This window comes from Anas acuta, chromosome 5 (genome assembly GCF_963932015.1).
Source record: "Anas acuta chromosome 5, bAnaAcu1.1, whole genome shotgun sequence".
NCBI classification, from domain to species: Eukaryota; Metazoa; Chordata; class Aves; order Anseriformes; family Anatidae; genus Anas; species Anas acuta.
The window spans coordinates 12,529,077-12,550,506 of NC_088983.1; the positions used below are offsets into that span (position 1 = coordinate 12,529,077).

General features: G+C 38.4%; 2 protein-coding genes across 4 annotated transcripts in view; one reads left to right on the forward strand and one right to left on the reverse strand.

Moving 5' to 3' along the window:
* The window catches only part of WDR25 (WD repeat domain 25), a 66,810-nt gene extending 65,195 nt beyond the window's left edge, over positions 1–1,615 (reverse strand). The window contains exon 1 of one of the 3 annotated variants that reach the window (XM_068682762.1): positions 1,429–1,615. The gene's annotated coding sequence lies outside the window, so the exon portion shown is untranslated. The other 2 variants (XM_068682763.1, XM_068682764.1) reach the window with 2 other exon arrangements.
* A 90-nt stretch (positions 1,616–1,705) lies between these two features.
* On the forward strand, positions 1,706–21,349 carry WARS1 (tryptophanyl-tRNA synthetase 1). The gene is made up of 11 exons (XM_068682766.1): positions 1,706–2,038; positions 4,632–4,848; positions 5,876–6,083; positions 11,008–11,116; positions 12,017–12,136; positions 12,615–12,797; positions 13,441–13,541; positions 14,770–14,882; positions 15,819–15,992; positions 18,962–19,102; positions 20,859–21,349. Exons 2-11 carry the CDS (start codon positions 4,735–4,737, stop codon positions 21,015–21,017), a joined length of 1,422 nt encoding a protein of 473 aa, XP_068538867.1. The 5' UTR covers positions 1,706–2,038; positions 4,632–4,734; the 3' UTR covers positions 21,018–21,349.
* The last annotated feature ends 81 nt before the right edge of the window (positions 21,350–21,430 follow it).

Genomic DNA, 21,430 nt, shown 5'->3' on the forward strand with positions numbered 1-21,430 from the left:
GAACTTTTATGAAAAAGCAATTACACACTGAGATTGCATATGGAACCTGGAATAATTTACCACTGTAACAATCCCAAAAATCTTTTTTTCCAAAATCTATGTGGCACATGTGGACAATAGGTTTAGCTACATTCACATCATAGATGGTGTCTGAAATAATGTTTAACCTCTGCTGTTTGCAATCAAAAAGCACCGCTACCCTTCAATTACTAAGATTTATTAGATGGCAAATTAAATTACTATTTCTGCTTTGTTTTCTTGCTCAGCTGTGAGCACTCATCATACTGCAATGATTTAACCTACAACACTTCCAGAACAGTTTCTGAAATCTTCAATTTAGGTTGGAGAAGCTACCCTCGAAAGCAGCTGGATTAAGACTGCTGTCTGAAAGGCAGTATGTCCACAAGCATTTGTAGGGTTGATGCCACAAATGAAAGTCCTACAAACACTACTGCTGGAGCAGTATGCTGGAACTTATAAGGATTACTCATTTAACTTCACAATGAGATCTATTTGAGTTAAAATGAGCAGGTTTTATTTAACCTACAGCACAGTTACATCACAGGCTGTGGTCTGTATTCTGTAACAAAGCTTGTAAGCACAAACCCCATTCAGACAAACACACTGATCAACATCAGGCCCTTTCCAAGTGATCAGAATGCTTAACTGGAACCCGGCTACTGACGTTTTAGCACATAAAAGCACCAAGATCTCCCTCTAGAGGGCATTTTGTCTTTATCTGTGGTTTATGATAGTTGTAAGCTTCAGCAACTTACAACTGTAAGAGATTTTTTTTTTTTTAGTAATACAGCTTCATTTGTTAAAACAGCATTTCACTTAAGCAATTTCAAAGGGAAGAATAACTAGGAAGTGTTCCAGAACAACTCATTTAAAAACAGAAGAAGTAGTAATAAGCACCCTTTTTCCTCCAAGTCAACTTTATTTGACAGTTCTCACCAAACAAGTACTAACACCGAAGGCCTGCACCTCAGTGACTACAGCACGCAGTTACTATTTGTAGCATAAGGCTGGAAACAGACCACGACCAAGATTCACCATGTAAGTGAATAACTCGCAGTAAGAAGCTGACCTCCGGCAGAAAGCTATGAATGAACACATACAGGTGGGTTAGACTTGCAAAAACTGCTTTATTTCATTTTCAGGCACACACAGACAAGAGGCAGCGCGAGGCTCTGGGGTAAGCAGGGGGCCCCTCCCTGCAGGTGTCGGGATGCCAAACCAACACCTTGCTGCGGGACACTGCAAAGAAGCCGCTAAACCACATCGGACGACATAAACCCACCCCGGCACCCCACACAGCCCCCGCAGGCCTCGGTATTTTGGGAAGAGCGAAGAGCAAAGCCTCCTCCCCAGAGTCTCCCCACAGGAGCCCCCCCCCCCCCAAGGCCCCGCCGCGGCCCCCGGTACCTGAGGGGCGGCCCCCGGAAGCCGGCGTCCCGCGGCTGCTCCCCTTTTATAAGCGCGCCGGGCAGAAACCGCTCCCCTCTCTCTAAGCGGCCGGCCTGTGGCTTTTTCCCCGCAGGCACAGCGCGGAGGGGCGGGCAGGGCTGAGGCCGCGGCTCGCTGCGCGATGGCGAGTCCTTCTGCGGGGGTCTCTAGGGGCAGGAGGGGCTGCAGGATGCGGGTGGGGGCAAGGAGGGGGGGAAACGATGGTTCCGGGCGGAGCGCGTTTCCCAGCCGGAACGGGGCGCGGGGGGGAGCCGGGCGGGAGCGGCTGTGACACGATCGCGTCTGACAGGAGCGGGCCGGGAGCGGCTCGGAGCGGAGCGGCCGGGAGCGGGGAGCTGCGGGCGGGCAGGGGGGGAGCAGCCGCTGCCCCACGGCCTCTCCTGAGCGCCCGGTAGCGCCCAGCAGCCGGCGGGTTCGTTCCTTCCTCCCGGGGCTTCCCGGAGCGGGCGCTGGGAATGGCGCAGCTGCGCGGCACGCGGCGCCCCGGCCTCAGCGCGGCGTAGCCCCCAGCCGGGCCCGGGGAAGTTGCCCGCGGAGGCTTCTGACGGCGGCGATTTCAGTAAAGGCGGTGTGAGTGTGTTCAGGGCTGGCTGTGCTGTGGGAGGGACGTGGTGCTCAGCCGCTAATGCAGCTGTCACCTGCTTCTTTATGTATCTATATGTATTAATGCTGGGAAAGGGGAGCCATCTGCTTCTGTGATTCGTTGTGGCTGAATATGGGCCCTCTAAACTCCATCCATTCGTGTTTCGTGCTCAGCAAGGGACCAATATGTGCTGGGGAGGCTCTCCAGATTTCCTTCTGAAAGTGGGAGATGACAAGGCACTGAGCTTACAACTCCATTTCTTATAAAATCGTTAATGGGTACCTCTACATATATTTGAGAGGCATATTCCTCCTCTAGTGAGGAAGAGACTTCTAACACGTGTTTTAGGCTCTGAACGTTCAGGTAGCTCCCTTTGGACGTACAAAATCCTTTGAAAGTCATCGGGGTTCTGCGTGGGCACAGAGCTCTTTCCTCATGGGCATGGCATGATAGAGAGTGCCCAGGGTGGATGCTATTTCCAACATACAGCTGTTTGCACTTTTAATTTGTCGCTGTCACCTCTGATTATAGTGCAGGGAAATTAAGAATCAGTGTGAGCTAAGATGATGTCATTTTCCTCTCAAGAAAAACCTCATGCAATAGCTTGGGTGGTTGCATAATGAAACCACTTCAGGCTGTGATGCAGCACTTTGCCACGCTGGCCAAATTGCAGTGATATTTTCCATAGATTTTTTTTCCTCTCACTTTGCTTTTCTAATTAGGATTTGTACTGCTATCTCATTTTATCAGCCTCAGGTCTTATTAAATTCTTTTATGCATCTCTGTGTACCTTGTTGTTAAAACAACATAGCATGTTCATTGCTTTGAGATAGCTGCATTTTGACTTGCAGTGTTATTTTTCAGATAGGTTCCTTTCTTATTGTCTTTTAACGCTTATTTTCTTGTATGTAAATACGGCAAAATCAGAATCATAATGGTTTTAAAATTCTCTCTTACCATATTAAGTTACTGCTTGTTTATCTACAGTTCTAAATATCTAAACATTCAGATGCTTGAATTATTACTCAAAAAAATGGCTTAGAGCCTATGTACTGCTAAAAGCATCATCATTTAGTACAGGAAGCTGCTGAGCGTGAATATTATTTTTTTTTTAAATAAGGTTTTTACTCATGGCAGGCTGATAACAGATTCACCAGGTTTCTTAGACAGCAATAAAAGTCTATTTTTTAGATCAGAGAATAGTTAAAGACAATATATCAGGTAAGTTTGGAAAAGTTGGAGGAAGACATTCCTGAGGTACCATTATGGAAGCCATATATAAAATATAAGTTAATATAAGTAAAATAAAAGTTAATTCAATGTAGTCCATATTGCAGGAGTTTTCCACTCTTGGAAACTACTAAGAAGTGTTTGATGTACTCATTAAAATTAAGTACAAGAGAGCTTTTTAGATTATAAATGCATTTTAGATTATAACTGAAGGGATAAAGATCAAGATATTTCTGATGTAGAGTGAAAATAGCCTTGATTTTAATGCCTTTGGTAACCAAAACCTTACACTTTCTTAATAGCATAATTTAACTTCCTGTACTTTCTGTGTTAGCCTACTGTAAACTATACAGTTGTAATTTCCCAGAGTCTTGTATGGTATTAATTATTTTTTAAAAAAAAAAGAGTGCTAAGAAACTTTCAGACTATGCCATTGTTAATCATTACAATATTATCTTTGTTAGCCTGAGAGAGAAGCCCGTTTGTGGAAGCAAGGGCACGCTCAGTGCTAGAAAGCTTCTGAGATTAAGGTGTGTGTTGGACATAAGGAAGGCTGCTGTATTATTCTCAGACTTAAGCCATCTTCCAGCATTATTTTTCACAGAATCACAGAATCTTCTAGGTTGGAAGAGACCTCCAAGATCACCGAGTCCAACCTCTGACCTAAGTCTAACAAGTCCTCCACTAAACCATATCACTAAGCTCCAAATCTAAACATTTTTTAAAGACCTGTACTGCTGAAAACCAAGTAGTCTGTAAATTTAAGGAACTATTGCTTACCTGAGGATTGATCGTTTCATAGAAAGCAGCATTTCTCACTGATCATCAGTTTTGTGACCTCTGGAGGAAAAAGCAGTAAAGACAAGGCTTTTATCTTGTATGCCTTTTTATGAGTTGAAAGACTACTGCATAAATTAAGATAAAATTCCTCATAATGGTTATAAGAATTTCTTGATCATTCAGCTTTTATAGAACAAAATTTGACAGGGTATGAAGTAGTACAAACGCATTAATCAGGAGTCAGATGCTCTAAGTCATAAATACATTTAATTACTTTGACACCTTTTTGAAAAGGTGTTCTAGTGTTACATGGGATACTTAGAAACAACATTGGAATGATCTGTAAATTTATTTGGTGCTCTTGTCAATATCAGTCTTGTTTACTTGTCAATATCAAACTTGCTTGCTCTCTGAAGCTCACTGTGCTGAAGTTCCTACACTTATCAATCTGATATGAATAGAATTAGGTATGGGGTCAATGAAGTTTTTTTATGTTCTTATTCTATTCAACTAACTTTCGAGACATATATGAAAGAATAAAACACACTTCTTTTTTTTCCCCCTACAGTTCTTCTGGTTTTTGCTGCTGCGCTTTTGAATCTACAAGCCAAAAGACTGGAACTTGAATTTAGTTGAGGTGTAAATAAAAAGATCTTTTACACTGTGGCAAAATGGCTGATAGTCCAAACTGTGACTTGAAATCCCTGAGTCCGCTTCAACTTTTTGAAAGAGTAACTGAACAAGGAGAGAAAGTCAGAGCACTGAAAGCAGGAAAAGCACCAAAGGTATTTCCATTCCATGTGCTGAACTCACCATTTTTCAGACTAGGTTTGTCTTTAAGAGTGCTGAAGAATGATTGTTCTGAGATCTATTTTGTATTACAGTAAGAAAAAAAGCTTGGTTTAAAATATTTATGTTTAATACTTAGCAAGATAGTTATTAGCAAGAGCAAAGTTGTGAAGAACAAAGAGCTCTAGGCTTCCTTCAGCCGGTTGCTTTGCTACATAATGGGATCCAAGGTATTTGGTTTTCAAATGAAGTTTATATCATTTTCATTCTGCCCTGGTTTTAGATTCTCTGTTTAAATCTTTCTGGGAGCATTATCGTACACCTTAACAAATCTGTCTTCCTGTAACAGTCCATGTTTAATCTTCCTGTAGTAATTTGCCATTAATTTTCATCTGTCATCACAATGTTGGCAAAGAGAGCTCAGGTTTCATATCGTCTCTCTTTGTGGATTGCATGTGGAAACTAAGCCTTGGAAACTAGCCATTGTATAAAACTTGATGTATTTATTCCTTGCAAGAGATGTTACAATAGTTTTGTATTTAAAAAGTCATAGCAGTGGAAGTTGTGAAGAATTTAATGTTGTCTTCAAGTCTGTCATTGAATTGTAACAAATATGTTATCTTAAGGTAAACCACTAAAAGAACATTTATTGTAAAGTAAATTATTGTATTTTACTGTATCCATGTATCTTAGAAATCTGTGCTTAAAATGTTGAGCTTGTTATCCCTCCAAAAAACAGGCTTTTTTTTTTTCCCTTCAGGCAAAAATAAGAGAAGTGAAACAGAGGTACTTTAAATACCTTGCCAGTGATGTTCTAAGTTCTGCTGGTTAGGAAACTCTGTCACCTGCTATTTTCTTTACTTTTACCTTTGGCAGTGATGCTGCAAACATATAAATAAAAGCTTAGAGCTTATGAGAAATGCATTTCAAGTCAAACCATGGGTACAGAATTTTGGAGGACTGAGACATGTAATTGTCTATCTCAATTGTGTCAAGTTAAACAGCTGTTTTTCCTTTATTCAGGATGAAATAGATGCAGCAGTGAGGATGCTGTTATCGTTAAAGCTGTCATATAAAACAACAACAGGACAAGATTATCAGGCAGGCTTACCTCCAACAGACCTTGCACTAATAAACAATGGTACAACTAAAGAAGAGGATGACGATTTCGTGGACCCCTGGACGGTGCAGACATCAAATGCTAAAGGCGTGGATTATGACAAACTCATAGGTAAAGCTCTTTCTTCATTGCTTCTAAGGAATTTATGCAGAGCGGTCATAATGACCACAAAAACAGTATATAAGGAATCATAACAAACCTTGATCAACACCATTATGTATAACAGTTTGTGTTTAATGTTAGCATTCATGTCTAAAGAATTTGCTGTAGAGGTTGAAAATGTCCCAGGCAGGGATTTCCTGTGGAAGACTTAAACATGTTGCAAACAACTTTTCAGTTTAAAATCTTAATCAGTTTGTTTTTAACATAAGTCCTGTTATTAGAAGTTACGTGAATCAAGACATTGTGAATGGGTATATGTATCTTCAGTTTTTGTGGTGCAGAACAGCTAGAGCCCAGAGCATTCTGCATTAGGGAGAGCAGGGATGGTCCAAAAGTAATATACAAATCTGTAAGTGTAATGACACCTTCACCAGGCACACTATCAAACAGGCCCGTGCTGGCTGGGATGGAAAAGGTATCTCTCATGCAAAAAAAAAAATGTATGTAATAGAAAATATTTCAGATAAGGAAGCTACAAAACTTGCAAAGTTCTGTAATTTAAGAAACAGGGTGTTAGTTAACTGTTACATGTTTTATAGCCTATTTTTACAGTTTGAGTCCATAGCATAGAAATAGGTGAAAGAACTATTCGTTAATTTCTACTGTTTTTGCTTTTTAATGAAATGTTTGTACCTCAGTGAAAATTCTGTACCAGTTGTACATGGCTGGTGTGAGAAACAAGCTGTTAAGCAAACATAGAGCATACACCCTTATGTGGTGGTAACCATGTGTTTGCTTTTGGGAGATCAGTTGTTAGTGTCAGCGTTCTTTTAACTCAGTGTGATGTTACTGAATGATCACATCAAATGTATGTGTATATTGGCTTAGTCTGCAGAAGGCAGTAGGAGAAAGGAAAAGTTGGAAAGGGGGAAGTGTACAGAGAAAGATATATGTCGAGTGGGGAGAAGGAAGAAAGATAATTGTTAGAATCTAGAAACGGACCTAGAATCTAGTTAGAATCTAAAAAAGATCACTCATTACCTGTGTAGATGTGGAGAAGGCTTTTTTGTTTTCTTGGGGAGAGTTCTAAATCTTGTATAATAGTGGAAAAAGTACAATACTTGTTTTGGCACAGTCTCAAAGTCTTTTTGAGAATGGCTAATATGACTTCACTATAAATCAATTAGCTAAAGTAATGCTATTATTCTGCCTGACAGCAGTATCCTTTCTTCCAGCACCCATTTGTGTATGTGTATGTCCTTTTCACCTATTCAGCAATGGAGAGTTAGACCAGTTCTTCGTTATTTACACTACTAACGGACTGGGGAATTTGGTGGATGAGTCATTCAGGTTATTTTAAGGGAAACATGGAAAATTATTCAGAGAAGAATGCTAGCCACTCCAGGAAATGCAACAGTTACTGTTTGCTCTTGCCTTTTAAAAACAGTAATGCAAAGTATTGTCCAAGAGCTTAATGTAATAGCTCTTACAATAAAGGAAATTTTTGTTCCACCTACAGTCTTTTTATATGCTAGTGGTACCCTATAAAGTTGTCAGTGTGTTTGTTTTAACTCAGGCATAGAAGAAATGAAAGTGCTAAGAGCATGATGTGATTGAAAGGAGTATTATTCTCAAATGGTTGTCCTGGATGTACACTTAAGTGCCTGCTTGTGCACCAAACCAGATATTCTGTTAAGTGCTAGAGGTGAACATCCCTAGACAATGTGTGGGTTTTTTGTGTTTTGAGCATGAGAAGAGAGCAGAGGGCTAAGTCAGAAGGAGCTCTGTATGTTAACAATGCTAATACTTCAGTGAGCTCAGTATCACAAGTGATACAGAACGTTTGCAGTTGGTGGGAGATCATCTAGTCAACCACCCTGCTTAAAGCAGAGACAATGAGAGCACATTGCTCAGGACCTTGTCCAGTAGGATTCTGAGCATCTTCAAGGGTGCAGAACCCACAGCCTTCCTGGGCAACCCATTCCCGCATTTAACCATACACACAGTATGAAATATATCTCCTTTACTCCCCCCACCTCCCCTGCTCGGATACTTATACACATTGATAAGATCTCCTCTTCCCCGAGCCTTCTCTTCCTCAGAGTAAGCAATCCCAGCTCTCTCAGCTCCTCCTCATATGACAGACGGTCCAAGTCTTTCACCGTTATGGCCCTTTGCTGGGTTCATTTTAGTATGTCTGGATTCTTCTTGTATTGAGGAGCCCAGAACTGAACCCAGCACTCCAGGTGTTTTTCACCAGTAATTACAGAGGGGAAGGATCAGCTCCCTAAACCTTCTGGTAGCACTGTTCCTGATGCATCCCATGAGGCCATTGAGCTTCCAGTGCCACAGAGACACGTTGCTGGCTTTTTTTCAACTCCTTGTCCACCAGGAGCCTGAGGTCATTCTCTTCCAAGCTGCTTTCCAGCCTGTACCAGCACACAGAGTTACTGCTCTCCACATTCATGACTTTACCTCCATATGACTTATATGACTTATATATATGACTCCATGACTTATACTCCGTATATACAGCAAGAGTAAAGCTGTCTTTTGGGAAAAGATAGAGATCAAAGAGATCTTGTCCAACCCCTCTGCTCGAGCAGGGCCACCTGTGGCAGGTGGCCCAGGGCCATGTCCATGTGGCTTTGGAAGATATCCAAGGAGGGAGACTGCAGAACCTCTCTCTGTGAGATTAGCCTCTTGCCATTTGTTGTTGTTCTGCTGAATCAAACATTTTTCGTGTTCATTTGGTCTCTATTTAGCATTCATCCAAATTACAATTACTTTGGCACTTTGTAATGCATTTTATTTGCTAGGCAGAAATTAAATCAGCAATTAAGGTCTGCCTGGGACAAGCACATTTGGAAACAATCAGAAGACATATGGATTAAAGTGGTGTTTGCTGAGTCATGAACCAGCATTTATCTTCTTTAGTGGCACTTATTTTAATGAGTCAGTGGATGGGCCTGGTGCTTCCTTGGTGTGCTGTCCCGCCTGAGCCACCTCCAGGGAACGGACAGTTGCCAACAGGAATTTGTTCACCATTATCCAGTGGGAAACAAGAGGTCTTGTTTTCCCTCTCATTTAGTAATGGATTCATGTAACTTTAAGTGTACTAACTATGTAAAAAGCATTGTATTAATACTGTGCATAACCAGTAACTCTAGAAGAAAATTAAATAGGTGGAGAGGGACTGAAACTGCAGAAACATATTCAAGTTGATGCTCAAATTGGATGCATTACTATTCTTCTTTCCTGTCAAGAGTCTCTCCTGCCTTTCCTTCAGTGGGAGTTCCTGATTTTTGTTTATGCAGCAGTTCATTTAATAGTTCACCTAGCAAAGTACAGCATTAAACACACATCCCAATTTTCAGCCAGACTGTCGGAGGGGAACTCCCTGTACTCAGTGTTTCTCAGCATCCCAGTGCTCTAGGGTACATGTTGGGCTTGGTCTTCTGAACCATCCGTTTTGAGCACTGCAGTCTCAAGCATTAGGATGGCCATGGTCTTAAATAATCCTTTTTGAGATGTATACAAAGCCTTGATGGACTAATACTAGCCTCCATGCTGTGCTTTGAGAAGCTGTGCTGTGAAGGGTTGGAAAGCCTCTTTCCCTCTTCTGGGAAAGAGATTGGTGTAGTCTGGCTGTATAATAAGCCAAGGGTATCTGAATATTTGGCTTTCCAAATTACCCCAAGTGTATTCAGTATTCCTTGATGCCCCTGTAGATTAATTTTGTGTGTAAAATGAGTTGTATTCCCAAGGCAGTGCACTGAAAGCATTCTGCCTCCAGTTGGAATCAAACTCTTTTTGTTATCCAGTGGTCTAAACTGTTACACTGTCCAGCTAAGGATCATTACCACGTGCTAGGATGTAACATCAGAAGTCCACCTGCTCTAGTAAGAAGTCCTAGTCTTTGGAAGAACATTTCAGTTAATTACTGCATCCCTGCAGAAAGGCTTGGTTTTTGTGTTCATTTGTTTTTAACAGACAGATATAGATTATTATATACATAAAAATGTACTTTTTATCTATTGCGTTCTCTTGATTAGTTTGTCTATCCCAGTAGCTAATACTGCAGGTTGTTCTAATGCCGAGTAGAGAAAAATATTAGGAAAGAGTAGATTCCTGTCTAGATCATTTTGAGCGAGTCAAAATCACAGAGAATTGACATGATTATTAGGGTCCAGGAATTGGGATTGGAGTATAGGAAGCTCTAATGAAAAAAATAAAAGATTTTACCAGTTCAGTTTCAACTGCAATGGGAAAAAAATGCTGCTGTTTCTGTCTGACAAAACCCTTCTTTAATGAAATCACTTCCTCTGAAAATATTATTTTATTTTAATCAGCTGATTTCCTAAACTGTTTTCCAAATAATGTCTTACGTGAATGCAGTGAAGTGTATTATGCATTACCTTTTCAAGCCTCTTGAGGGGAGCAGTGTCTGTAATCATGGCAATATAAAGAAAAATGAAGTTTAGAGAAGAGCATTTGGGGTTGAAAAGAGGAAAACATTTTTTGAGGGCTGAAAATTCAGACATCAAGAAAGGAATATTCAGAGCCTCACAGCCATTCTTATCCTGTGATTTATTGAGGCCAAGTTATTGACCTAAATATGTTTCTCTGGATTTTTTTTTTTGTTCTGAATAAGCATGCTCCTTGTGTAAGGAGACTGCTATTATAATTAATCATAGATGAAGCAAATGGGGAGTAAATTGACAGGGCCTGCTAGCATAGAGTTAATATCAGGGACTACTGCTGGGACTCCAGGGAAGAATCAGGAAAATCTAGCCATTTTACATTTTTCCTAAAACTTAAAGATGTTCTTTTTGATCTAGGCTGCATTGGTATGTTCTTAGTAAATGCAAGATCTCTTCATAGCTATGCTATACTTAATTTTATTTTATTTTCTAATATTTTATTATTGTAGTTCGGTTTGGCAGCACTAAAATTGACACAGATCTGATCAATCGAATAGAAAGAGCTATTGGGCAAAAACCTCACCGCTTTCTACGCAGAGGAATCTTTTTTTCTCACAGGTGAGTTTTTCTCATTAAAACTCAAAAAGGCAAGATTAGGTAGACTTTCTGTGAGCATTACTGGGCTCTTAGGCTTTCTGTGAGCATTTGTTCTGATTAGCAAAAGACCATGTTCTTTACGCCAAGGTAAACCAACTGTGAATTAATTGAAACTAGCAACTACTCCAGGTTTACCCTGTCAAAACTTGAACCACTTTGTTTTTTCTGGGTACATGCATCTTCTTCTGGTATGTCTTCACTTATCCTAAATAGAAGGAGAAGTGTGCAGGGAATCTTTGCTTTGTACAGGTTCCATTTTGAGCCAGTATGTAAACAGCCAGATGGAGAATTTGGTCTGGCAAAGAACCCCAGGTCTCATATGCTGGCATTGCTGATTTCAGCAGGGGTCCACATGGCTTGTGGACCTATACTTCTTTATTGTTACATAAAAAAGGCTCAGGGAATAATCTTAATCACCAGCCTGACAGTCATCTACACTGTTTAGTTGTTAGCATGCATAGACTTTTGGCAGCTAGCACTTTTCAAGTAAGTGCCTGAGCATGATTGAGAGCATAACCTCCACCACAGACCATTCCAACCAGGTTGCTTTAACATAACGCCTGATTTGGGAAACGATTCCCAGCTCTGTTTTATGAAGCTTTAGAAATTATTATCCAATTAAGTAAATTTCTCTTTGTTTTTCCTCATAAGCTGGATGAAGGAGACAATCCTTTTCTTAAATCAGAAAACTAATTGAATATATATATACTTCTAGGACACTTAAGATACTATATTTCACTTATTAATACATTTGGCTTTAAAAGCACTTGAATTTTGAATAGAAAAGAATTGCAGAAGATATTTCTTCTTAAATTCTTTGAATTGTCTCATGTTTTCCTTTGTTTGTTTTTTCTTCTTCAGAGATATGGACCAAATCCTTCATGCTTACGAAAATAAGAAGTCCTTTTACCTTTATACAGGCAGAGGGCCGTCCTCTCAGGCAATGCATGTTGGTCATCTTATCCCATTTATATTCACAAAGTAAGCTACTTCTGTAATTTTCATTAATCAAAACTTTTTTTCTAAGGAAATGTTGAATGCTTCTTAGGGAACTAAATGATACATTGCAATGAGTTTTCTTTGTTTGAGGTGAATATTGATGAACAATGCAATCTTAACATTTCGTTAACATGACAATAACCTGTATTACCATAAAGCCTTCTCCTTGCACCTGAAGCTTGACGGCACTCCTTCGAATTTTTGTTTTTCTTAAACACAAGTTGCAAATGGTGACTGCTAACATATGTACAGGAAATGAGTATGAGTCTTTTTTTTTTTTCCAGGTAAATTGTCATTATGATCTATATGAAATCTCTGCTCACATAAACATAAGTAACTGCATGTGGTGCAGTCCTTTGTATATCCTTTTGTTTAAATGTGTAAAAATATTTTTAAGTGTGTGGCTAAAATATCTTTTATTTTTAATTATTCTGAGATAAAATTTTTCTGCTTTTATAAGGTGGCTGCAAGAAGTATTTGATGTTCCCTTAGTTATACAGTTAACTGACGATGAGAAGTACCTCTGGAAGGATCTGACAACTGAGAAGGCATATGAATATGCAAAAGAAAATGCAAAAGATATCATTGCATGTGGTTTTGACGTCAATAAAACCTTTATCTTTTCCGATTTAGACTATTTGGGGTAAGTATAAATTTCTTTAGAGCATCGAAACCAAAAATTTGTCCGTATTTTCTCTTCTACTTTGACAGCCAACAGTGTTTTAACTATCTAGATTTGAAAGCTTCAAGACAAGCTTTACAATACTTAAAGGAGAAACATTTGTTTTTATGCTGTTCAACATCTTATATATATCCTCTTGTCATTCTTCTGTATAATATATAAACAAATACTTGTGTGTGCAGGACTTAATATATTTTTGTAATTTAAATTTAAAGCCGCTAAAATGTAAAAATACCTAAACCACCAAGAAAACTGCATGATGATTTTAAGATGGCATCAAAATTTTGAGATGTGTTTGTACTTTATCTGCATTAACTAAAGGCATTTCATCAACTGTTATGGTCAGTTAATTTAGCAGCATGAAAGATTATCATTTGAACTTTGAGTAAACTTTAAAGAAGATTTAAGAAAAAGAAACCTCTGTTGGAGCTGCCTTCTTAGAAAATCCTCTCATTATCATCTCCATGGGCCACAAAAAGAACAAAACAATGCCCTCAAAGATTTAATCCTGCAAGTTTTGTAACATTCTCAGCTTTTGGAATGAAAGCTTTTATCTGTGCTTTCCCACTCTTCTTACTTTGTTTTTCCACTTTCTTTCTCACAGGTCAAGTACGGGATTCTACAAAAACATTGTCAAAGTTCAGAAGCATGTTACGTTTAACCAAGTGAAAGGAATCTTTGGCTTTACAGACAGTGATTGCATTGGTAGGAAATAACATGGGTTACTGGAAGTGATCCTTGCTTTTACGTTCTGTGGCAGTATTTAAGTAACCATTTGAAGAGAGATTGGTATCTGCCATTCATGAAACAGATGGGAAAAACAAGATCCATGTTTCTAGGCTGATTCTAAAAGGGTGTTATTGTGGTTTCTTCAGTATAGAAAACGCTTGACAGTGAAATTCCTAGGATGTAGCATTAATAACAACAAAGTGCAAAACACAGAAGTTGAAGTGATCAGGACAGAGAATAATTCTTGGTTTTTAGAACTATTATAGCTATAGTCAACTGTACTTCCTAGAATTTTCTACTGCAAAAGTAGAAGACTTGTCATACACATGTGAGAAAAGATAAGGAGTGCTCAAAAGCCTTATTGTCATGGTGCTAGGTAACTCTGTCTTCCATTTACTTCCCTGCGATTGGAGGTTTCTGTCACATTGGCCAAAGAAAGATTCTGTGTCAATGATGGCATTAAAACATTGGTGTTCCTGAGTGCTAGCATCATTCTCTGACCAATAATTGGTCAGCTTTTCAGACTTAACTGTAGCTGAAAAACAGATTCCTATTTCTGCCTTCCCAGTGTTCTAATAAATGTTGGTATTGTATTAACGACTTCATTCCATGTTTGGAAAAATCAACTACTTTCTGTTCTGAGAGGATTTTAATGAGAAAGTAGGTTGTTCACTCTGTAAGTACTATAGAAAAAGAAAGGTAACCACATCTGAGATTTTTGAGCAGCATGCACATAGCAATGGTAGTAAGATCTTAGAGGAGACTTTGCCTGATAAGTATCTCTATACTAATTCTCTCACAAAGAGAATGTGAGAGGAAAAAAAAAAAAAAAAAAAAAACAGCTCAGAGTAATGATACAGTCAAGTATATTTCTGTGAAAGATAGACTATTCAATGATGAAGGAAAAGCATAGAAAAGCACAAAAAGCATGTGTTGCTGAACCTTGACCTGAATCTTTGTGATCACAGCCTGCCCCTTTTTTATTAGTACCTAAATTAGTTTGTTGATGGTTTGTTGAGCTCATGGAAGGTACAGATGAAAAGGTTTCCTCAGCTGAGGCAATACTGCTTGGTAAAGACAAGTATTGGTCTTCAAGTGAGTATCCAAATGACTCACGTGTGCATTTTACATATTTCAAAAGATTCTCTCTATTTGTCATTGCATATATTGACTTCTCACCTTTTCCAAACTTCTTATGTTCTAGGAAAGATCAGTTTTCCTGCTATTCAAGCAGCTCCATCCTTCAGTTCATCATTTCCACAGATCTTCAATGGCAAGGAAGACTTACAGTGTCTTATTCCATGTGCTATTGATCAGGTAAGGAAATCATATTTTCATCATAGTGAGCCTTAACTTGCAGCACCAGGGATTTATGTTGTGCCCTAGGGGAAAACCTTCTATCAGTAAAAGTAAAGAAGCATTGGAATAATGTGTCAGAAAGGCTGCAAAACCTTAACAACTGAGATTTATAAAGAGAGGATGGAGGAACATGTGGCCATTAAAAATAATTATCCATTATTAGTTTTTCACATTGCCAGTCATGAAGTAGCAAAGAGAAGTCCAAGGACAATTAAGAGGGACTTTAAGGCTTTGGGGCAATTGATTAAAGGACCAAGTGCATGGATAGCGATTTCCTCTATCCTACCACTACCAGGGAACAATATTGAAAGGAACAGGCAGATGCAGGTAATTAATACATGGCCACAAGACTGGTGTCACCAGCAGAATGTTGGGTTTCTCTGTCATGGGATAGTCAACACAACAGCAGGCCTGCTGGTGCCTGATGGGTTGCACCTTTCTCAGAGTGGGGAAAGGATTTTTGCACGAGTTATCAGGGCTGATGTATTGAGCTTTAAACTAGTTTTGAAGGGGTAAAGCTTGCCATCTTGGTCAGTATCCACCTCCAAATCCTTGTAAATGTATCTGTTAAGTGAGGAAGTCAGAATGTACAGTGAAATTACGGAAATTGAAAAAAGGGGGGGGACTTGGGTTTTGTTTGTTTGTTCCTCTGGGTGGACCAAATTAGGGATATTGTTTAGTGGTAGACTTGGCAGTACTAGGTTAATGGTTGAACTAGATGATCTTAGAGGTCTTTCCCAACCTAAATGATTCGACAAGTCTGTGAATTGGAAATAGGTTACTGGACTTTTTTTTTTTTTTTTTTTCCTGAGACCACCTGTTAAGGCATAAACAATCCAACACTAATCAGCCTTTAAAACACATTTCTCAACTTTATTCTGTGCTTTATTCCAGGATCCTTATTTTAGAATGACCCGAGATGTAGCACCAAGAATTGGATATCCTAAACCAGCCTTACTGCACTCGGTCTTCTTCCCAGCCTTGCAAGGAGCACAAACAAAAATGAGTGCTAGTGACCCCAACTCCTCCATCTTCCTCACTGATACACCCAAACAAATCAAAACAAAGGTAAGGATCTTAAAAACAAGCTTGCAAAGTTTTATGACAAATAGAAGTGGTGCTGCTCATGTTTACAATGGCAAATTTTTAATGTTTCCTTTGAACACATGGACATTTTGGCATCCTTTTTCCCATACATTTCATTGCAAAGCATCTTTAGCAGTTAACCGAGTTACACAAATTTGGCTAGACTATCAAATGTAATCTTTTGCCGTGCTAACTAAGCTAACAGTGCAAACATTCAATAGAGTAATGTACGAAACATCATGTTTGTTCATCTGATAGGTCTGAGTAATAGTCTAAGAATAAGATCTGTGGAGGCTCATGCACTAGAAACAAACATTATGTTGCCATAGTTTTGGAATCTAACAGTCCTTGATGTAAGTCAAATAAACAGCTTTCTTTTGACTGCCTCTCCATGCCAGGAGCACCAGGTGTTGCACAATAGCAGTTAGAACACACTCCAGACTTTCCTTAATGCTTGGGGATCTGCTGCCATGCACTTCATCCTCAAACTTGCAAATAAATATTTTGATTTTCACCTAACTTTTAGAAGGGCTATTTTCTCCTATCCGAGTATATTCGTAGTGCCCCATTTAGTTCAAAGGAAAATCTCTCTTAACCCATGTCAGACAGTTAGGTTTTGCAAAAGTTCATGTGTTATATTAAAAAAAAAAAAATTAGAAAAAGGTTTTGGAAACAGACAGATAGACAAGGTAACGAGACATGAAGTAACTATCAATCACAAAAAGAAAAAAGATATGCATGTTGTTTCTGCTAGGTGGGCTTGGATTCATTGTCTTGTGGTTGACAAACCCATATATTGGTCAGATTCTTCTGCAGTCATTTCATGAGAATTCATTATCTTATGTAGAAACTGATTAAACAGTACTCCAAAAATTAGAATTCTTCATGTGTTTGGATGATAAGAATTCCAGATTATTTGTAGAGTTACACAGTTGCTTTTTAAAAAGCACCTATAATCTCAGAACAGAGGATACACTGTTAGGGGTAATATTGATAATCTTCCATTTTTCCGAGCAAATAGGTAGTAATCTGTGAAGAGATCCAAGATGATTTATGTCTAATTAAAATAAGTCCTATTTCTGCTATCTTTAAAAATGTGGGAAAAATAACAAAATAATTCTAGTTACTTGGAATATAAAAACTATAAAGAATGAATCCTGAACACATTGTAAAACATCAAGTAATGGAGGACAAACTGAGAATCATTTCAGCTTCTGAAGCCCATCATAAAGTAACTATGGAAATAGTGCTTGAGTGAAAGACCAAATACTTTTATGGTCAAGAAATGAAAAATTAGAGTAGGAGAGGTGATTTCTGGTGATGCATGAAGGTTAAAAACAGAGTGTTGAGTACAGAGTGCAGAGTACAAAAAAAATACTGCTTGCAGCATTTTTCAGATCATTAGTACGTTGCTAAGTAGAGAGATTCAAAACTTCCAGGTAACATAAGGTGAACAATTAGTAGCTACTGGAAAAGGCTGAGAAGCTTCTGGGAAATCCATTCAAAGGAGATGAATGGCAACATTATAATAAACTATTTTATCTGTAATAATTCAGAGAAAAGATCAATGCATCACCAGGTAAATCATTCAAACCTCAAGTCAATGCCAGAATATGTAAGAAATGAGCTCAAAATTAATGTAGGAAACATTTTGTATAAAACAATTTTGTGCCTTCACCTGGCTTATTGTATTTAGTCCCTCTCACTTTAGTAGGAAAAGAAACTGTAAAGATTATGAGTATAGGGAAAAAAAAAAAAACAACACAGAAAGCCTTTCAAAATCTAGTAAGGAACAGGTGAGGGGAAGTGCAAAACAATATCTAAAATCTTAATTTTACAGATTCTGAGACAGCTATTCAGGTTGTTGTACAATGTAAGAATAGATGTAATGTGACAGGTGGCAGTTTATTTTCTTAAGATACTCATTGCTGCATAATTTTTGTAATTCACTGCCACAAAACATCATCATACAGTAGTTAGAAAGAATCAAAAAAACATTATGTGTGTTATATAATACAGATAATAAGAATGTTCTGAAATTGTAAATATATAACAGTTCCTAAGTACCAGAACTAGTAAAATCTTCCTCCATAGGCATGTGTGTCTCCTAGCTGGTTGCTCTTGATGTCTGCATAGATACAGGATTCAAAGAAAGCCCACCTTATGGTTGAAGAAGGCTTTTTTCCTCTTCCTGGCTATTAGCTTTGTTTGTATTTGTGGCACAGTTAGCATCCTCTGAGATTTCTATACATGTAAAAAAATTAAAAATATGCCAGTGGCTTCTGAATTAGCTGGGAGTGGGATTAGCAGGAAAATATATTCACCAGTGCAATTCATCTGCCCACAGGAAGCTATGCATAAAAGAAAAAGTAGGGGAGTGGGAATCAGCAAATATTCCATTTTTAGACTGAACAATTGTGCATTTGTCTAGTGATAGCCAGTCTAGCTAGGGTTTTGTAGTGTTTAGCCTTGCTTTCTTTAGTTTTCATTTTCCCTGAAAAAGAGGCTAGGTTCTCTCTAGGATTTCTTCAAAAATTCTCCAGGCCTTCTTCCTCTCTTTCAAAATTAATTTCTTAATGGGATGAATATCCTATTTCTTCTTACAGAAAGTACATTTTCTATAAGTACAAAGTCCATCCAACAGTCAACAGCTTCAACAAAAGGCATTTTTTTGACAAAATAAGGTGTGGATTCTTCTTGATTTTTGCTTCATTTTTGGTCTGGCATACTCCACAACTTGTGGAGTGTGTATGTAGCATTTTTCTCTGCTGACTTCCAATGACTGCCTTTTGCCTTCCTGCTCCAGTATCGGTGCTCTGCATTAACTTGTCACAGACACCCTTCAGCTTCTCCTGAATTAGAGGATTTGGAGGATTGTGATGTACCTCTTTACAATACAGTAATATGCAATTTGGCAGAAATTATACCATAAAATCTTTGCATTTTTCCAGATTAACAAGCATGCCTTCTCGGGAGGCAGAGATACTATCGAAGAGCACAGGAAGTATGGAGGTAACTGCGATGTTGATGTGTCTTTTATGTACCTGACTTTTTTCCTCGAAGATGATGACAGGCTTGAACAACTGAAGCAGGTAAGTAGCCAACTTGAAGAGAGCATTATTCATTCCTTACTGTGATGACAAGGCTGTAACTAAGTCCTGCTATGAGCCTGCCTTCTGCAGTAAGGCAGTTGTGTTGTTATTCTTACAGTCTCCATTCCTTCCAAGTTTTTATATTAAGACCCCTGTATTTTTGTTGCAATGTTCATCTTTCTCACAAGTCGTTCTGTCTTTTTTTTTTTTTTAAGAAAACTTTTATTTCCAAGTATTTTCATAAAGATTTCCAACACCATATAGCAGTATCTTCCCAAATTTTTAAATGATTCCACCTTAGGATTAATGTTGTTTTTAATTGTATAATGAACTCTGCCTGTTCCGTAAAGTACCTAAATACTCAGCAGCTTCAAAAGCTTGCTGATCCTTTTTTTTTTTTTTTCTTATCATCAAAAGAACAGTAATAACTATGAGAAATTGATTAAGTGAGCCCAAACACAAGCTGCTTTGTATAAGTTACATGTCCCTAAACCTGTTTGGCAGACTTCAGTCCCTAGAGATAGTAGCAAGGCATTTCGCTGCCTTCAACTTTGGTGTCATATCAATACTAGGCAATACACGTTCTTTTGAAGGCAGTATATTTAGTTAATAGTACCCACATCTTATCGGTTTATCAGCTTTCTCCTGGTAGAAACAGCTTCAAGAAGGGCAAGAGCTACAGATTCTTCTCTAACCTTCTGCTCTTTCCCACACAAGGACAGGGTTGGATAGCTACTAATCCCCCTAGAAATCTGCTGCAAATTCCTTGTGGAAATCTGTACATTTGACACGCTGAGCAATTTTCCATTAGTCTCCAACCATTGAAACAAAATCAGTACAACTCTGCTACGGGGAGCACAAAGCCTGTACTACAGCCAGCAGCTTACAGCACTGATGCATCAGAATCAGATTAGAAAACATGAAGTTTGTGCCTATAGTGGCATTAGAGGAACTGTTTCAGTTACAGTACCACAGGGAGAAGCTCTCAGAACTGGGTACTCAGAGAAAGCAACATCAGTGTTATTGAGAAAGAGAAAAAGAAAAAAAAAAAAAGATTAAAAAAAAAAAGAAATTAAAACAGTTTGTTATTATTAAGATATTTTACTTATTTATTTTATAATACCAGTTCAATATTACAAATGGTTTAATCACAAGGGGAAGTAAGTTTATCATGTTCATTGTCATTTCGAATCATAATTGAACTGACCCATCCGTGTTTTCTAACCAGGGCTGAACCCAGTCACCTGTTTAGCTGAAGTGTTTTCAGTAGCAGAACAATGGCGTGGCTTACCCACTGTGAATATGAATACTCCTGTGAACAGAAATTCTGAGTTCTTTCCTGTAAAAAGGATACTTCAGTCACATCTAATACCTTACCCAAACTAGATGAGAGAACAATATGAGAATTTGAGCCCAGCTTAGGGTAACTCTTTATTTGAAATGGTATGTAAGGGAGAAAAACAGTTTCCTGCAAATAATCACAGGATTTCCCAGTTAAATTCTTGTGAATGTATCTTATTTATTCCATATAATTAGTCATACATTAAAGTGCCCATCTGCCTTAAATCTTTTAAAACACAACAAGCAGTTTTTACAAGTTACATTTTCAGAGTGATACCACATGATCTTTTAAGGCATGTGCTTGTTTTTAAGACATCAAGATCTTCATTTGCCATGACCAGACTTTTAAGAAATATTTGTCAGTAGGTCCTTTTCCATATAGCACCATACTTAGCAAGCAACACTTTCTTGACAGGCATACACAAGTGGGGAATTGCTCACAGGGGAGCTGAAGAAGGTGCTTATTGAAACATTGCAGCCCATGATAGCAGCTCATCAAGAGAGACGGAAGCAGGTCACAGATGAAGTGGTGAAGCAATTCATGACTCCACGGAAGCTAGCTTTTGAATTTTGAAGAAATGCTTATGTAACTTACCATTCAATGAACCAAAATTGATTAACTGTTGTCTTCTGTTGTATATGATCATTCCCTAGTTATGTACAGCCTGCAATCACTCCTTTATAAATATTGCTCTTAGTGAGTTACCTCGTATGAACATCAGAGTACATGAAAAATTGAAAACTGGACTCGTATCTACTTAAAATCAAAGTGTGTTAATAAAGGTATTGAATCTGTACAAGCCAGAATTACCCAATCTTGCAGTGAGGCATGTCTGTCAGCACAAGACTATATTTTATTGTATTTCATGTTGAAAATATGAATAAAAATGCCATTTTAATGATGAAGTCTAACTTGTAAATTGTTGTAGATATGTTGTTAAGAGGTCATATCTCAAACTGGTAGCTCCGTTGTTTTTTGTGTTGCTT

Bases quoted from the DNA above. Each gene is read 5' to 3' on its own strand.
- WARS1 (XM_068682766.1), top strand. From the start codon at position 4,735: ATGGCTGATAGTCCAAACTGTGACTTGAAATCCCTGAGTCCGCTTCAA. The intron at 15,993-18,961 runs GTAAGGATCTTA...GCATTTTTCCAG, and splicing joins CCAAACAAATCAAAACAAAG to ATTAACAAGCATGCCTTCTC. The intron at 19,103-20,858 runs GTAAGTAGCCAA...CTTTCTTGACAG, and splicing joins GGCTTGAACAACTGAAGCAG to GCATACACAAGTGGGGAATT.